The sequence below is a fragment of the Lichenostomus cassidix genome, chromosome 2, assembly GCF_008360975.1.
Source record: "Lichenostomus cassidix isolate B80296 chromosome 2, HeHo_3.0, whole genome shotgun sequence".
NCBI lineage: Eukaryota > Metazoa > Chordata > Aves > Passeriformes > Meliphagidae > Lichenostomus > Lichenostomus cassidix.
The window spans coordinates 47,741,791-47,760,003 of NC_139482.1; the positions used below are offsets into that span (position 1 = coordinate 47,741,791).

The 18,213-nt window shown below is 39.1% G+C and overlaps 1 protein-coding gene across 2 annotated transcripts in view; it reads left to right on the forward strand.

The window, feature by feature from the left end:
- Positions 1-18,213, forward strand: part of TRANK1 (tetratricopeptide repeat and ankyrin repeat containing 1) — a 51,453-nt gene that overhangs the window by 22,087 nt on the left and 11,153 nt on the right. For both annotated transcript variants that reach the window (XM_085051450.1, XM_085051451.1), the window contains exons 9-18: positions 391-558; positions 2,623-2,778; positions 3,152-3,403; positions 4,271-4,447; positions 5,832-8,705; positions 9,318-9,517; positions 9,975-10,112; positions 12,889-13,029; positions 13,801-13,957; positions 14,827-14,915. In XM_085051450.1, the coding sequence (XP_084907576.1) occupies positions 391-558; positions 2,623-2,778; positions 3,152-3,403; positions 4,271-4,447; positions 5,832-8,705; positions 9,318-9,517; positions 9,975-10,112; positions 12,889-13,029; positions 13,801-13,957; positions 14,827-14,915 (4,352 nt within the window). The remainder of the gene's footprint in view (positions 1-390; positions 559-2,622; positions 2,779-3,151; positions 3,404-4,270; positions 4,448-5,831; positions 8,706-9,317; positions 9,518-9,974; positions 10,113-12,888; positions 13,030-13,800; positions 13,958-14,826; positions 14,916-18,213) is intronic.

The window sequence follows — 18,213 nt, forward strand, 5'->3', positions numbered from 1 at the left end:
AGTAATATTGGTATGGTATTTATTACATAGAGAGCATATACTTTTAATATATATGTATTTGTTAAAGTTTATCTCTTAATCTTTATGTATTATATATTATTAGAAAATGTGTATCTTTATATGTATCTATTAATAGCTATATATTATAAATGTTATAAATCATAAAATTACATAATCACTAAGTTTGGAAAAGGTTGCCGATATCTTCAAGTCCAGCCTTTGACTGATCTCCATGCTGTCAGCTTACTACACTGGAAAAATTTAGATTTTTTAAAGTTAAAATTATGCTAGAAATTGTGCCAGGTGATTAGAAATAAAAGGAAAACAGAATGAAAGTGCTGAACAATGTGAATTATTCTTCCTCTAATTTTTATTCATATATTGCTTTAGGACAAACAGAAGATGTGATCATGCTCCTGAATTTTGGGGTTGATCCCACTGTTCCAGATACACGGTCAAGATATGTCATAGATATCTTGAAAAAGAACAAAAACTTTGATGCTGTAAAAGAAGTCAGCAAGCATATTGAGAAACACACTTCCTCTGGGAAACAGACAGGTACTATATGCAGTGTGTGCTTTTCTGTGGCTAGCACAGGTCTTTCTCGTGAGAACATTCCGTTGTGTTTTATAAACAAAGATAAAGTTTGGATGTTTTTTAAACAGTGTCTCGAGATTTGGACAGTTCAGGCCTGGCCAGTCAGGCCTAGGGGGAGGTTTCTGGCTGACCAATCTGGGCGACCTCTGAAAAGTCTATATATATTGAAATCAAAATAATAAATTTCCTCTTTCTTGCCACACTGAGAACTCGGGTCTTTTCTCTGCTAGCGGCTCAACAGCAACACTTTTCCTGTTTTAAAATTATAACCTTTAGGTACAAAATTGTTTTATTTCAAATAAGTGAGTGTGGGTGTGTTTTATTAACTTGCCCTGTGAGTTGTCACCATGATCTCCTACCAGTCAATAGTGAACATTTTGTCCTTGCCTGAAGGCAACTGCTGTCCAAGTGGTGTTCAGATCAAGCTTGGCATAAAGCAAAGTTTTTAGGCTACATCTCAGTTTTCATGTGTGTATTGCATATAAGGTTATTTGAAAACACTGGGTTTCACTGTACTTGGATCTTACTGCTCCTGGCAAAGAAATTCACACAGTTTTTTTCTTTACGGTGGAGATCTCTGCTCTGGAGAAGGTTTTATCCCAGTGGTTCTCAGTTAGAAAGTTAACACCAATACCTCTGTGGTGATAATTGCCTTGGTTGGCATTTCAGGTTGCACAGCCTGTCTTTTGTGGCCAGGGTTTTTTTTATTTTTGTTTTTTATTTTTTGGCAATGCACAGCCTGCAGTAGTTTTCTAAACATAGTGCAAATCAGAGGCTGGAGATGAAGGCCCAGCTTTACAAGTCTGAGGTTAGTCCTTCTTTCTAAAAAGATGACCAACTTTGTCTCTCTCTTTCTCCTAAGAACTAAAGCTACTGTTTTCTTTGGTCTTTGATGTGTCTTAATTCCTTGAAGGTTTTAGGAAATAGAGGCCAAGTCTTTCAGTGTTTATTTAGGAGCATTTATTGGGACATCATTTCAAATCTGCTTTTTCCCATTACATAAATATCTCTTAAACTTGTAGATAACATTTTGGTGTGGTGTATTTTTTTTTTTTTTTGGTTTTTAATTTTAAGAGGACAAATTCTTTTATGGCTTTATTTTTTTAAATGGCACTGAGACAAGCTCAGGACAACTCATTAAAAGTGTATGCTGCAAACATTACTGGGTTTGGCCATCTACTCCAAAACTTCTGAACAATGAGATAATTGTGAGGCAGCATTTCCTGCTTGTGTACAGAAGCTATAACAATTTTCAGCCTAGTGTATTATGGTAAATAGAGTCTTGGTTTGACCTCAGCTGGCAAATAAGTACCAAGCAGCCCTTGACTGACTTCCTCCTCCCTCCTGTAGTGGGTTGAGATAACAACGGTTTAAAAATTGAAACAAAGTAAATGACTACCACCCATTATTATTACTATTAAAGTTATGAAGAGGAGAAAGAGAGAGGAATAAAACCCAAGAAACACAAGTGATGCATGCTACCATTGCTTACACCCCACTAGCCAGTGCCCAACCTGTGCCCAAACAGCAATGGTCCCTTTGTGGCCAGTTCCCCCTGATTTATGAACTGAACATGACATTCTATGGTGTGGAATATCCCTTTGGCCAGTTCAAGTCAGCTGTCCTGGCCATGCTTCCTCCCAGCTTCTTGTGCTTGCTGGCAGAGCATGGGAAACTGAGAAGTGCTTGACTTAGGGTAAGCACTGCTCAGCAGCAACCAAAACGTCAGTGTGCTGTCAACAGTATCATCCTACATCCAAAGCATGGCACTGTACCATCTACTAAGAAGAAAAATAACTCCATCCCAGGCAAAACCAGGACAAGAGTTTATTTGATGAAAGTATCAAATATCCTTTGGGGTCAGAAATCCATCATAGGACTGGCATTGGCAATGAGAGTTTCAGCCATCTGATTTTAATCTGCCGCTACACATTTCTTAGAGCTCTGAGATGTAATGCATTACAGTCTTGCCCTGAAAACATGCTGGCAAGAAAGTGGATTTTCAATTTGTGTAATGTTTTGCAGGAGAGAATGAAAGTGCCACAGCTGATACAGATTCTCTCCAGGATGTTCTGGAACAGTTTGTCCGGTTCTACAGGTGTGAAAGTGGAGCACATAATAAAAATGTATTGAAGGAAGATGCAGTTAAGCGATTTCTGAAATGGCTGTCTTCTGTGAAAGGTGCAGTGAGTTCCCATTTCTCTCTTTCCTAAAACTTAATTGCTGTGAAAAATGTGTTTGATGCTAACATACACTTATTGCCCTTTTACCCTTTTTTCTCTTATCTGTTTCTGTAACTTTTATTACTGGAATAATGTGCTTTTAATTATGTTTAATAATGTGTTTTGCACTCAGAACCAGTGGAATATGCACAGAAATTCATGATACATCAAAATGTTCAAACTTAGTTGGCTGACAGCATAAGGATGGAAAGATGCATTTTTTTGTTCCTTTCTTTCAATTTAATGAGTTAATTATCCTGAAATTAGTTTACAGTGAGGTGGATTTCATTATATGGCTTTAAATGAGTTATGTTGTCTTGACTGTCTTGCAGAAATCCCTGAAGAAATCTCATGCAACATCTCCAATGCCTGTGCTAACAGCTTCATAAAACAGTTGCTGGGGAAGCAAATGTGGCATAAAGTTTTGCTGCTGCTAACAGGGAAAGCCAATGGGGAAAATCCATCAGGAGGTGGACTCTTCAAAACCTGCAGTCTTTCAGATATTGACATTGGCAACATTATCCAACAGTGTGAAAGATCGGATACACAAGTGCACCTCATAAGATGCTTGCTTGAACGAGGAGGTGAAAAACTGCAATATTAATGTGCTATAAGAGAGCTAGTATGTTATTTGACATGTTGGGAGCAACATGTTCTCAGAAATACCACCACACAGGTTTTTTTGTGGCTCTGTGTAATTGCAGCAGCTTGTTGGAGTGCAGTACAATGGCTTCATCTGCTGTGTGGAACATGGGAAGCTCGTAAGGCTACATGTGTGGAAGATGTTTATCAAATGAAATTTGTCTGTTAGGGTTGGTAATAGACCAAGGATTATTGTTGCTCCTTCAACCATTGTTTCATTTGGGTCTTAATTCTTCTGTCTTCAGCCACAATATTGTTGCGGCAGAAGCTGCAAAAAACAGTCTTTGGGTTCAGTCTGATGTTATGCTACAAGTAACTGACTGCTTTGTTGATTTTTGAAGGCATGACCAGATGTCTTTTTTTAACTAGAGTAGACATCATCATTCTTCTGGTTTTGCATGCGGTTATTCCTAGCATCACTGCCATTTATCATGTAATCTTATGGCTTGATGTTAGTTATGGACACATGGTCCTGCTGAAGCTTCGTGAATGCCTGAGGTGCAAGGAGGCCTCGTGTTTCAGTCAGCAACTAACTGACTTGGAGAAGATATGTTCTGGCCTTTATGTCTTCCTGTCACAACAGAAGGACTGGTTGGTCAGCTTAATGGAAGACAAGGGGAAATGGTGAAGATCTTCTTAGTCAAAAAGTATTTTAACACATACATGTAAAAAGCTGGCAGAAAACCCCCCTGTAACCTGCCTGGCAATCAGCATCTGACTTCATCTGTTTAGAACTTTATGTAGCTAGCAGATCTGCTGATCTGGTGTATCAGATTTAAGCCCTGATATTTTCCTGTCCTTCACACCAGCTCTGCCAGATGGGATTGGAACCAGTTCTGAAATACCATTGAAAATATGCCTCAGAAAGAATTATTTTGAACTGGTATATGTGCTGCTGACCAAAGGTGCAGATCCTCGAAACCTCTCCATTACACAAGGAGATACTCCTTTGCATGCTGCAGTTTTCATCTGTTTAAATAATAAAGGTAAGGCATTTGCTGTTGAAAATACCCCCATGTCTCTTCTGCTGCTGCAGGGGCAGCTGATGAGGATGTCTGACTGTGTCTCACTCAGCCCCCAAAGTCTGCAGACCAGAGGATGCACACCAGTCTTTGTTAAGCTGATGTGTTCTGCTTTGTGGCTGCGGTGCCTGGGACTGTAAGGAGAGGTAATGCCAGCTCAGGTGATGTGGGGGAATCAAGGAAGGCTCCTCCCTGAAACTCTGTAAAATGAGTGCTATGTGGGAATGGTGTAAACTGGAAGTATGTTGGAAGAAACAAAGGTAAAGTTAGAGCAATAGAAGTAGACTTTGAAGGAAATCCTATGATGGCATCTGCAATCTGTTTGTCAGTTTTTGTTCAGTTGTAAATCAAGCAAAGTTTTCTTCAGGGGAGAAGTGAGTGAAAGAACTGTAGGGCTTACATAAAAATATAAAAAATTAGGATAAACTGTGAAATTAAGGCCCCAGATCAGGTTTGATTTTAAGTTGAGAAAAAAATGCATTTTTGAGTTGATGGATTAAAATAATTTAAAATACTGAATTTGTTGATTTTTAAAAGCACAAGCAGTTCATTGAATGGCTTTAGAGAGCTTAAAAGCATAGGTAATGCCAGTTGTCATTTTTAAATCAAAAGATTAAGAAGTCCAGTGACAATATGTTCTCTTAAATATTTTTCACTCTGTAAAGTTTTTGATGTGCAATTTCTTTACAATGATCTTGGTGTGTCCCTATTTTACAGCTCAAAAAGAAATGTTTCACATACATTGTCTTGTGTAAATCACATACATTATCTGGATGAAATCCAGAGAGCTGTAGAATATATATGTAATTTTTTTCCCCTGGGGAGGCATCTAATCTTATTTTGTCAGAAGTTGCTCCAGGGACCTCAAATATCAGGAAATAATTGGGATTTCCTGCAGGTTATTTTAGTAAAGCAAAGTTATCTGCAGCAGATTACTTATGGGTGCCATATTAAAGTGAACCAAATGGCCCCAGAGCACTACCTCAAGCTGCTGCTTGTCTGGATGACAGGTCACCAGTGTCCCTTGGATAGCAGTCAGGGCTGATGTTGGAAAATGAACAAATCTGTCTGTACCCAGAGGTTAAAAAAGGAATGAAATTGACTGATGCTATGGGAATAATTGCAGAACTAGGGATTTCTGAAGCTTTATTGCCTTTGTATTGTTTTCCCTGAATCTTGGGAAAGCTCACTTTTGAGCTGTTTCAGAGAATTATGTTTTACAAACATAATTTGTTTTAAAACAAATTGATTTTGATTTACTAGCAGCAAAAAAAAAAAAGTGTTAAAAATTGTTGGCATACAACACAGACTTCTAGTAATTTTGTTTTGTTTGTTCTCCTGCTTTCAGATGGCACTGGTTTCAACATCCTAAACTATCTACTTGATCTCTTTGCTTCAAGACCATCTGACTTTCCATATCTTAATCCAAACACACAAGATGAGAGTGGAAATACAGTGATGCATATTGTTTTCCAGAGAGGATTTTCAAAGCAGTCTAAGAGAATAACGGAGTTATTGGCAAAATTTGACATTAACTTTAATATTAAAAACAAATCAGGAAGAGATGTGATGCATAGAATTAAAAAAAGAGATCAACTACTGCTTGCCTGGAATAATGCTGCACTGGAGAAGAAGAGGTACCGCCAAGATAGAGCAGGGCAATTGGTTAAAACAGCTAAGCCCATTCCAGCCTCTGAGATTTCACAGTCAAAGAGCACGGGGCATTCTTCGTCTGGGTTCTCATTAAAGGCACCATCTGGCAATTCAGTGCATAATGATTTAAAAACCCCATGTTCCGTAAAAACAAAAAAAGGTCAGTTGGCAAAGCAGGAAACAGAAGGAATAAACAGCCCCTTAACACTGCAGGAAAGTCTAGTGCAGGCAATCACAGCTTTAATTCAGCAGTTGAAAGTGAGCGACACCCTGAAAAAGGATCATTCTCTGGTGCAAAAGCTGTCTTCAGCCCAGACTAATTTGGAAGAGGGAAGAAGTTTGTTGCAACCTTGTGGAAATGTAGCTCATCCTGAAAGAAAAGGGGATGACTGGGAGAAAAAGAAGGGAGTGGGGGAATTAAGTATGGCCCTGCCTTATGGAGAGAAGGAAGAACTAGAGGAAGAAAAGATGAAGAGCCTGGATATTGAGGCATATGTGCAGGAGTTTGATAACATGACTTGGGAAATAGAGTGCACTCCTGAAATGCTGAAGACTTTGAGCAGCAAAGCTGTGCCTCATTATATGAAAGCTAAAACTATAATGACAATTAAGCGGCTTGGCAATGGGGAATGGTCTAGGGGCCTTCAGAAGCCACTGAAATACTTGAAAGCTGATATCCAGCTGTATGAAGCCAAACTGGGCAAAGGTGCAAGAATGCTATGGGAACTTGCGATTGACTTTTCTCCTCGTTGCAGTGAGAGTCCAGAAAAGATCATGGAGACAGAACAGACCAAAAGTCGTCCAGAAAAATCAGGTAGAGTTTACACAGAAATAATTAGAATTTGGGCCATTGTTCTTGACCACTGCAAGCTGAACCGTGCCTTAGAAAATATATGTGTTTCCTACAACCGTGGCTTATCCTGCATTTTGAGGAAAAAGCTCAAGGGTATAAACGAAGGACATCAGAACCACAGTGTGACAACACAGAAGCGTGTTCCACGTTGTTATGTTGAAGACATGGAGGCAGAAAAATCAAAAGAGCATACCATGCCTGAGTATTTTCCTCCAGCCAGTCCAGCAGAACTGGAATACAATATAATGAAATTTCACAGCTTCAGTACTAACATGGCACTTAACATTATAAATGATGTGCAGTCTTCTGTTGATTACCCTTTCCGAGTTGGGGAGTTGGAGTATGCAGTAATTGATCTCAATCCAAAGCCTATGGAACCAATCATTTTAATTGGACGAAGTGGGACAGGGAAGACAACTTGCTGCTTGTATAGGCTTTGGAAGAAATTCTATTCATACTGGGAAAAATCCACCTTGGCAGATGGACCTCTGCTGGAGAGGCAGACATGGCAGCAGAGACAATGCAGTGAGGTTGAAATAGCTAGTTCAGGGAAGGAAGAGAGTGAACTAAGACAGGAGAGTGATGATTCGAGTGAGGAGCAGGTGAGTGATGAGCAAGACCAGGACAGAGAGGATGAAAAGATTCCCATGGGCATATCTGGTGCAGAAGTGAATTCATGTGGGGACTGTGAAGACCAAATGTGTAGTGTAGAAGCTTCAAACAGGCTGGAGCACCTGCACCAGATCTTTGTAACAAAAAATCCTGTCTTGTGCCGAGAAGTTCAGAAGAATTTCATTGAACTGAGCAAGTCTTCCAAGGTGACCAGTCACTTCAAGCCTCTGGAGCCAAATATCCACAAGCTACAAGACATTAAAGATGAAAATTTTCCACTGTTTGTCACCTCCAAGCAGTTGTTGCTGTTACTAGATGCATCCATGCCTGACCCATTTTTTCCAAGAAATGAAGATGGAAGTCTTAAAAGAGTCATTATTGGTTGGAGTCCTCAGGAAGACTTCATTGTACCAAATTGGCAGGACGAGGATGAAGAAGGTAATCTTGAAGCAGAACATGGTGATGATGGAGGACCTGCAGACACGTGCTCTAGGGAAAGCGATTCTTGGACTTTTGTGACTTACAATGTATTTGCAAATGAAATATGGCCAAAAATGATAAAAGGTAAAAGCTTGTACAATCCAGCACTGGTTTGGAAAGAAATCAAATCGTTTCTGAAAGGCTCTTTTGAGGCATTGAGTTGCTTTGGGGGCAAGCTTACTGAGGAGCAGTACAAAAAGCTAGGCCGAAAGAGATCTCCAAACTTCACGGAAGACAGGAGTGAGATCTATCACCTCTTCTGTCTTTATCAGCAGATACGATCACAGAGAGGTTACTTTGATGAAGAAGATTTGCTGTATAATTTATCTCAAAGACTTTCAAGGCTCAGGGAGCTGCCATGGTCCATCCATGAGTTTTATGGTGATGAGATACAAGATTTCACACAAGCTGAGCTAGCCCTGTTAATGAAATGCATCAATGACCCTAATGCCATGTTTCTAACTGGTGACACTGCCCAGAGCATAATGAAAGGAGTTGCTTTTCGTTTTAGTGACCTGAGGTCACTGTTTCATTACGCAAGCAAGAGCTCTGTGAACAAGAAACAGCGTGTTAGAAAACCAAAAAGGATATATCAGTTGTACCAGAACTACAGGTCCCATTCAGGTAGAGTAATAATTTTATTTATTATCTGAACCTGTGCTCTTCAGATGTCATTAATGATTGAAGTTTTATACTGGCCAATTCAAAGCCAGTCTCTCTGTGGCCTGTGCTTTAAAAAGATAAGATGGACCGCTTTTTCTGATATGTCAGTTCTGTTTTTTGACATCTCAACTGGAAAGCCATAAATGAATGTTTTTAAAATTGTCATTTTAAAATTGACATTTTTTGAATTCTCGTGCTTACTGCATGCTTTATATTTGTAAGAGGGAAGATTTAACAAATGATTATACCCATTTCTGTTGTCCTATCCCCAAAGACTTTGCAGCATTGGCATGCTGTATCTGCTTTTCTTACTTGTTTCTCATTTGTGACCTTTATTTTGTGAAAATGCTTCCAAGCCATTGTAGCATGTTTCTAATCTTTAGAATTAGAGGCCCAAGAATGGCATCCACTCAAATTGGCAGAAACATAAATTGAAACTTACAGCTTCAGTCCTCTCTGACTAGTGTTTTTGTCATTATATGTCTTGATTCCAAATTTCTAACAAAATCTTTTAAAGGTACATTTGCAAGGACTTCAGGCTGAGGTTTAAAACCTGTATTCTGCTTTTTGCAGGTATTCTCCGTTTAGCTTCTGGAGTGGTTGATTTGCTTCAGCATTATTTTCCAGAATCTTTTGATCGCCTTCCTCAGGACTGTGGTCTCTTTGATGGGCCAAAACCTACAGTCTTGGAGTCCTGCAGTGTTAGTGACCTAGCAATTCTGCTGAGGGGCAACAAAAGGAAAACACAGCCCATTGAATTTGGAGCACATCAGGTTTGCTTTTCTTAGGCTTTTTGCAGATTCTGACAGTTCTGTTGCTAAATAATAATTTTGTATGAACTGCCCACAACTTTCTTTTTTAAGCCCTTGTCTCTCTGGTAAATTAGGTTTTTTAAACTTAGAAACATTTCTTGTGTTGGTTTCTGTTTCTTTTTAATACGTCTGGTTCTTTCTGTTCTTTTTTTTTGTGTGAGGTATTGTCTGACCTGTTCCTAACTCCAAATTTTCTTACACCAGATCTAAAACTGTCTGCACATACCACGCATTCGTCAGTCTTCTAGTGGCAGCTTTGTGACCTTTTTTGTGGAGTGTGCTGAAATATCTCTGTTAAATGTTGTCTGGTTTTGAGAAGGCTCTTGTATTATTGTAATGTTTGTCTTTCTCTATGCAGCTATTACTTTTTTCCCCCCGTTTTTTGCTTACTAATATTTTTTAATGTCTTTTATGGCAGGTGGTGTTAGTGGCAAATGAAACTGCAAAGGAGAAAATACCTGAGGAGCTTAGTTTGGCACTTGTACTGACAATTTATGAAGCAAAGGGCTTAGAATTTGACGACGTACTCCTTTACAACTTTTTCACAGATTCAGAGGTATTTAATTCTTAAACAATTTCTGCATTTTTTCTAAAGTTGATCTTACTTGTGGTCTAATTGGCATTGCAGCTGGGGAAGGATTCCCTGTTTTCTCTGAAGATGAGTGGTTTCATCACAGTAGAAAACAGAGTGGTCGTAGGTTTATGAACTGAGAACGTGTTTCTTTAAGTGCTGCATTTTCCTTCAGGTTTATTGTTACAATTTAAGTCAGAGCACTGGGGTACACATAACATTGCACACACACACCACACACACGCCCCTCTGCTGCACACCAAGACTACTCCTTTGCCCCCAGGCAGGCAAGTATTCCTTATTGAGCATGCCTGCAGACACTCTGTTTACCCATGACTCAGTTGCTCTGCGATTAAACATTCAGTGTGAACAGCCCTGTTGCAGATATCCTCTGCCTCTGCCCCTCAAAACAGTGTCTCAGATGTGGTTTTCAGCAGATGAAAATCACGAGAAAACTGAGGGTTGGTGGCTCTTCGCAGAGGTTAGTGAATGTTATGTGATGAGGGCAGAGTGAAGGAGCTTGAGGTAAATATTGGTTGTCATGGTAGATTTCTCAAAGTTGATTTGGTTCTGGTGGTGCAAGTTGTAATCAGAAAAACAACAAGCCATTTATCAGAATTTTGCAGAATCAGTTTAGCAGTGTTTAGTTGTGTAAAGCATTTTAGCTTAGACTAATGTATGTCAGGCCTAGAGAACTGTTTTCGTACAATTCTTCCGTGTTCCTGTGAGTCATGAGTAATTGAGCTGATTTGAGCCGCTAAACAAGCAGGCAAGAAAGCAGCTCACCCTAAGGTTTTCTAATTTAGAAAAGCTGAGTCTGTGAACTGTTGTAAACACAGCAGTGTGGCTGTGTACACTTTGTAAAGTGTTGGGTTTTCTTTTTATCTGTCTTGAAAATGAGATTTAACAAGAGTCTTGTTTCAGGAAGGCAAAAAAGCCAAACCCGCAAAACACAACAAGCTCTTGACCAAACCAATACCTTTAGCTGGTTGTTGTGTTACAATCTATGACAGGTTTTAGGAATGTTTTCATTAATGATTTTTTGAAATCTTAACTTCAAAATACATTTTGCAGGAAAGGTTGCCTGCTTTTTTCCCCCATGGAAAGACAGTTAACTTGTTTCGTGTTGCTCAAAGCTCAGAAATATATTGATTGTAAAAGTGTTGTTTCAGCCTTATTATGAGTGTTTTTCATTTTGTGCCAGAAACTTGGCCGTATTTAATCAAATTTCAATCAAATACCAAAAGGGAAAAATTAACATGACTTAGAATATAATCATGGTTTTAAGGTCATTAGTTTTGTAGGGGATTGGGAACGCATAGAGAGGTGTGATCAGGAGCTGGCACATGCTGCATGGCATGAGAGTGCACATCACTGATCTGTTGCCACATTTACAGTTAAGAGTGTCTGTGCATATTTATAGACATCTTTCACATGTCTCCATGTTGGAGTCCAATGTTCTCTGACCACGCTTTTTAAGAATTTCCCCGTGAGTGGGTTTTTTTGCTCACCTCTGAGTGTTCTTACAAGAAGAGGTGTTGGCAGGTGCCATTCCACCCCCTGGCTGAGACCAGCACTAGCATTTACTGGTGTTGCACAGGAAGCTTAATACATTCATCACATGAATGACCAGCCAGATCTTTTCTTGGAACCCTGAGGGTGAGAATAAATGCCAGCATGGGATATGGGTGGATCCAGCTCACTGAGCTTGTCAGTCTTGTCCAGGAGACTTAGTGGCTGCCCATCCTAACCTGCAGGCCAAGATCTCTCCAACATATCTTGGATAGTAGATTTTAGTATGACAAACTGCAATTTATGGGTGTTTTCCCACCATCATTTATTTAACTTTCATCCTGCCCCAAGCTGGCAGGGATCTGCCTGGCCCAGCAATCAGCACACTTGCCCTCAGTGAGTTTGCCTGTTGTGGTATTGGGGTTTGTAGGAGAATCCTCATCCCTAGGACTAAAACTTGAGCCTCATCCATGGTGAAGGTAACATGATATCCTCCATAGATGGATCATTATAAGGGTGTTTAGCTGAAAATGTGTAGTCCACCCAAAGAGCTTTTCATGTTTAATACCACATTTTATTTATTTGATTATTGAACATTGCATATGATTTGGATCTAGAAGGGTGATACAGGAGTATCCTGAAATCCCAAGACAAGGATGATCCAGATATGCATCGGAATCACAATATAACCGTGATTCCCATTAGAAGTCCCTGTATATATATATATAAATATATATATATATATATATATACATATATATATATATATATATATATATAAAATATATGTTCCTATCATGATGCTAACTGTCCCCTCTGCCTAGGAAGTAATATATAGTGTTGTAGCCAGCTGAAGCCAGTTGCACTTGTCCAGTTTTGTTTTATTTGTTCCTCAGTTCTTACACAGTCTGTTGGGCTGAGGCACATCTCCCCTTTGTCTGGGCAGCTCAGGAAGGTGTTACTCTGTACTGGCTATTTTAGGGAAAGCTGTTTATATGCCTTGATGGCCACCCAGCACAGACAAGTATCTCAAGTAAAGGTTGTGTTGAGATAAAGTTTAGCTTTCTTGATGAAAATTGCTGATTATTCTTTACATTCTTCCCTGAGATAATTTTTTCCTCAGCTCTTCTTCTCTGAAACGTCTTCACTTGTAGGGGTGAATAGGTCACAACATACAACTTTATTCTTTGCATATATAGGCAGTACTGGTTACGATATACAAGTTAACTGCAATTTTTTGATACTTCAGGCTAGCAAAGAGTGGAAGATAATTTCTTCTTATAGTCCTGATCCAGATGTGCAAGTAGGAAGCAACTTGCTAATTGAAGTGCCATTAGAGGATGCCACTGGTATGCAGGAGAGAATTCCATTTAATGTAGAAATGTACAAGGTGAGTTTTTTATAACATTGGGAATAGAAAGGACAAATTAAATTCTTAAATCTTAAAAGCAGGGAAATTTCTGAAGTCCTTTTTTCCTGTGGTTCCATGTTTATCTATGCTTTAACTTTTTGATAGTCGTTCACATTTGTGTAATATAATAAGTATAATAAAAATTAAACAATAAAAATAATAAAAATAATATAACATATTATATAATATAATTAATATAATACAATATAATATAATATGATGACATTATACTGATTTTAAAAGATAAGAGATTCTTTGCAAATGTAATTTGATTAGAGAAGAAAACCTGTGTCATAGACTTTCAGGTATATTTGCAAAACATCCATGATTAAAGCAAATAGCTAATCAGCTTGTCAATATTTATTATTCTTATAGTCTGGTTTCTGATTGGTGTCACTACCTTGAAATTAAGGGAATTTCTTAGAATCTGGTGAATCAGATATTTTTGGGATTGTATGGTAAATTAATAACATGCAAGTGGTTAAAGGGAAAACAGCCTGTCATGCCTGTAGCTGCTAGATTTGTAGCAGTAGTTGCTTGTAAGTTAGCTGGGCAATGCCTTATGTAATTGAAATCCCATATTTAACATTTAGACATGTTTACTTAAAAGCACTTTCTTATTAATACTGTATGAATTTTCTGTTTTTTTATAACTGTAAAGTATGCAAGTATTATAATAAAGTATTTCTTTCTAACAAGTTAGCTCATCTGGCATTTCATTTATAATTTGTTTTTTTTGTTCTGCTTCAGATGCTGAATGGAGAACTCAAGCAATTGTATACTGCAATTACAAGAGCCAGAGTCAATCTTTGGATCTTCGATGAAGACCCTGATAAACGAGCTCCAGCTTTTAAGTATTTCATCAAAAGAAAATTTGTTAAGGTTGTCAAAACAGATGAAAAGAAAGGTAAAGTTGTCCTAAAACTTTCTTAAAGGACTGTCAAACAGGACAGCCTATTCATGCTTTCTTGCTTTTAGGCTGTTTAATAAAGAAGGTTAAATTCTTTGGTCCTTTCAACAGTACGCATTGATAACTGCCCTTGCAAATTTCCACTTATTTCAGTGGGTCTTAATTCTTTTGTCTCTAAAGATCAGTCGTATATGTTAAAATATAACTTTATTGCTAATTCACCAGTTTAAGTTTCCTTGCTGTCACAGGAGAAGAGTCAGGGATCCCTCAGACAGATTTGATCTTGGAGTTAGTTTATTGAGTTCTAACCAGTAAATTCAGATATGTAAAATTTTCATTAAGTGCAGATGGATGGTGGTCAATACTCTACTTTTTACATAAGCTTGCTATACCTATGTTAAATGTTACACACATGCAAAAATGTCATTTACCAGCCCACCAATGTCTGGTGTCGGATAAGGCATCTCTCAGCCTCGAGGGGTGACCTTAAGAGGTGATCCTATGCAAAGGGAGATCAGGTCACTGCTTCTCAGCCAATTACTGTGAAGAGAGAGCTCAATGGACCCTGGTGGCTGCAGATATTTGTAGCCTAAAGTGGTCAATTTGTAGTCAGGTATTCTGCTGTGTTAATTCAGTTTCAGCCACTTACCAGCCCAGTCTCCAGCCAAACTCTGGGGTTTTTTGTGTTCTCACTGGTAGCCTCACACAACAGTATTAACACACTTGACTCATAGTTGCCATTACTGGTGTAAGCACAAATTGTAGAGCTTTGGAACATTGTGAGATAATGCTTAGTTTTGGTACATGATAAGTGGTTTCTGTGGTTTATCCATTCTAACATAAAATGGTCACCCCTGCCCTTGTAGACTTAGATGACAGCATGTTTGCTAAAACTTCAACTCCAGAAGAATGGATTGCACAGGGAGACTACTATGCCAAACACCAGTTCTGGGAGGTAGGAACATATGTTTCTCTGAAATAAGGATTTTTGCTTATTCTGAAACCTTTTTTTCTCTGTATCTATAAAATTATCTGTAAATCTTCAGTTGTTCTGTAGCAGTCTGTCTTAGTTTGTGGCTTGTAGCTGTGTAGGTGTCTACAGACTACTTGTAAATGTCTTACAAGAAGTGAGCAGAGAGAGCAAGCCTATTGTTTGTAACTTTAAAGTCACTGCTCAGAAATTTGCAGTCCCATGAGGGAAAAACACTTTAATGCACTCAAATGAACGACAGTTGGGAAAACAATTATTAGCAACAATCAGAATTGACTTAAATCTGTGAATCTAAACCATGTTCTTGACAATATCATTGTACATACTGTAGGAAAATGAAAGGATTTGTTGGAAGTGTACTAATTTGGTGTAGTAAAATGATGGTTTCATTTCCTTTCAGTTTAAAGAATATGGAGATTTTACAGTCTTTTGTTTCCTAAGTTCATAGTTAATACAGTCCAGATATGGGGTAACAGTTAATGGGATTGAAGCAAAAGTCAGTCAGGACGACAACACAAATGAAATATTCAACAGGGAGACAAGGGATATCTCTAGATCAACTGGTCTTGTCCTTATGGGTGATTTTAACTTCCCAGACATCAACTGGGAAAATCATACAGTGGTCACAAGCAGGTCCAGGAAATTTCTGGATCATGTTGAAGATAATTTCTGGTACTAAGGGAGCTGACTAAGGAAAGGTGACCTCCTACGTTTGTTGTATGTAAACAGAGGGGGACTGGTGAGTAAAGTGGTGATTTGTATCTGTCTTGGTCACAGTGGCCACAAAGTAACTGAGTTTCAAATTCTTGACTGTAGAGGAAAAAGGCCTGCAAACCTTTGACCCTGGATATGGGGAGAGCAGACTTTGCCTGCAGAAGGACCTAATTAGAAAGGTCCCATGGGAATTTGTGAATGGTAGGCAAATTATAAGGGCTGTCTCTGAAGAGTGCAGGAGCAGGCAGTTCCAAAGTGTTAGAAGTCAAGCAAGTGGGGCAGAGTCTGGCTTGACTGAACACGAATCCTCTTGTTGAACTTCAGAGAAAAGGGAAAGTGTGTGCACACTGGAAGCAAGGGGAGGCAACACAGGACATCAGAGATGCTGTTTGTCACTGCAGGGAGAAAATTTGTGTGGCCAAAGTTAGAGCATAGCTCAAGCTGTCCAGCTCTGTGAAGGATGACAAAAAGGTCATTTTAAAACACATTAACAGCAAAAGGAGGATTGGATATAACACTGGTCCATTACTTAATGAGGTCATTCACCTCAGAGACAGGGACATAGGTGAAGCAGAGATGTTTAATGCCTTGTTCACCTTGGCATTTAACAATGATGATATGCTGGAATGCTGTGACTTGGAGGATGATGAACTCCCAGCTGACTCTGCACAAGTTTGAGACTTGCTGCTGCAGCTGGATGCACATAAATCTATGGGGCTTGATAGGATTAATTCCAGGTACTGAATGAGCTGGCCCATTTTATTGTGGGGCCCCTTTCCACTATTTTTCAAAGGTCTTGGTAGTTTGGAGAGGTCCCAGTCAACTGGAAGCTGGCAAATGTCCCAGTTTTTAGGAAGGGTAAGAAGGAAGACCCTGGTAATTACAGGCCTTTCAGTGTCACTTTGGTGCTTGGTAAAATTATGGAGAAAGTTATTCTGGGAGTTACTGAAAATAACACTTAAAAGATAATGCAGCCATTAGTCATAGCCAGCACAGGTTCACTATGAGAAAGTCCTACTCAACCAACTTAATTTCCTTTAATGACAAGGTCACTCATCTGGTTGACCAAGAGAAGCCAGTAGATGTGGTATATTTTAGTTTTAGCAAAGATTTTAATACTGTCTCTCACATTCTCTCTTCATTCTGGATGAAATGTTCAGCACACAGCTAGAAAAGTCCATAATACATTAGGTGAGAAACTGGTTGACAGGTCAGGCTCAAAGAGTTATATAAATGGGATTATATCAAGCTGGTGGCCTGTCACTAGTTGGATTCCCCAATGCTCAAGTTAAGGGCTTGTGCTCTTTAATGTGTTTATAAATTATTTGGACACAGGAATTGAGTGTACATTAAATATGTTTGCCAACAATACTAAATTAGGAGGACACTAAATTGGGAGGAGCTGTTCATACCCTTGAGGGTAGAGAGGCCCTTCAGAGAGACCTTGATAAACTGGTGGGCAATCATCATAGTCAAACATGAAATTTAACAAGTGCTGGACTCTGCACCCAGGATGGAGTAATCCTGGTTCTACATTCAAATGAGGGAATGAGAGGCTGGAGAGCAGCTGCATGAAAAGAGATCTGGAGGTTTGGGTTGATGGCAAGTTGAATATAAGCCAGCAGTGTGCTCTGACAGTGAAAAAGGCAAACTGTGTTCTGGCTGCATCAAATACAGCATTGTGAGCTGGTCAGAGAAGGTGATTGTCCTGCTCTGCTCTCTGCTGCTGCAGACTCACCTTGAGTACCTTGGGCAGTTTTGGGCACCACAATATAAGAGGGGCATCAGACTATTAGAGTGTGTCCAGAGGAAGGTGACCAAGATGGTAAAAAGTCATAGAATGGTATGGTTTGGTTTGGAAGAGACCTTAAGGATCCTCTAGTTGCAACCCCCCTGCCATTGCAGGACTGCTCTAGAGGACACATTTTAAGAAGAGCAGCTAAAGTCACTTGGCTCATTCAGCGTGGAGAAGAGATGGCTGAGGGGTAACCTTATCACAGTCTACAACTTCCTCAAGGGAAGATCCTGATCTCTTCTCTGGTGATCAGTGATAGGACATGAGGAAATGGAATGAAGTTGCATCAGACAAAGATCAGATTGGACGCAGAAAAGGACTCTTCATTGAGAAAGTGGTCCGCCACCCCAGGAAAGTGGTCATGGCATTAAGCCATGAGTTCAGAGTTCAAAAAGCATCTGGTTGACACTCTTAGTCATGTGGGTTTGTTTTAGGTAGTCCTGCAGGGAGCAGTAAGTTGGCCTCTATGATCCTAATCAATCCCTTTCAATTTGAGATGTTCTGTGATTCTATAAAATAAAATTTTAGATACTTGTTTGATCACGGCAGAGGGAAAGCTCCTGTGTTTTGCTGGTAGCAGCATTTAATTCTTTGAAGGGAAAATAGGTATATATAATAAGGCAAAACCCCAAAATAATCGGCTGCCACTATGCAGTCTTTATCTTTACTTGAAAATAAAAGGAAATTTCCTAAATGTACAGAAAAGAGTTTAAATAAAAAACCCACACAGTTAAAAAAAAATAAATTCAAAGT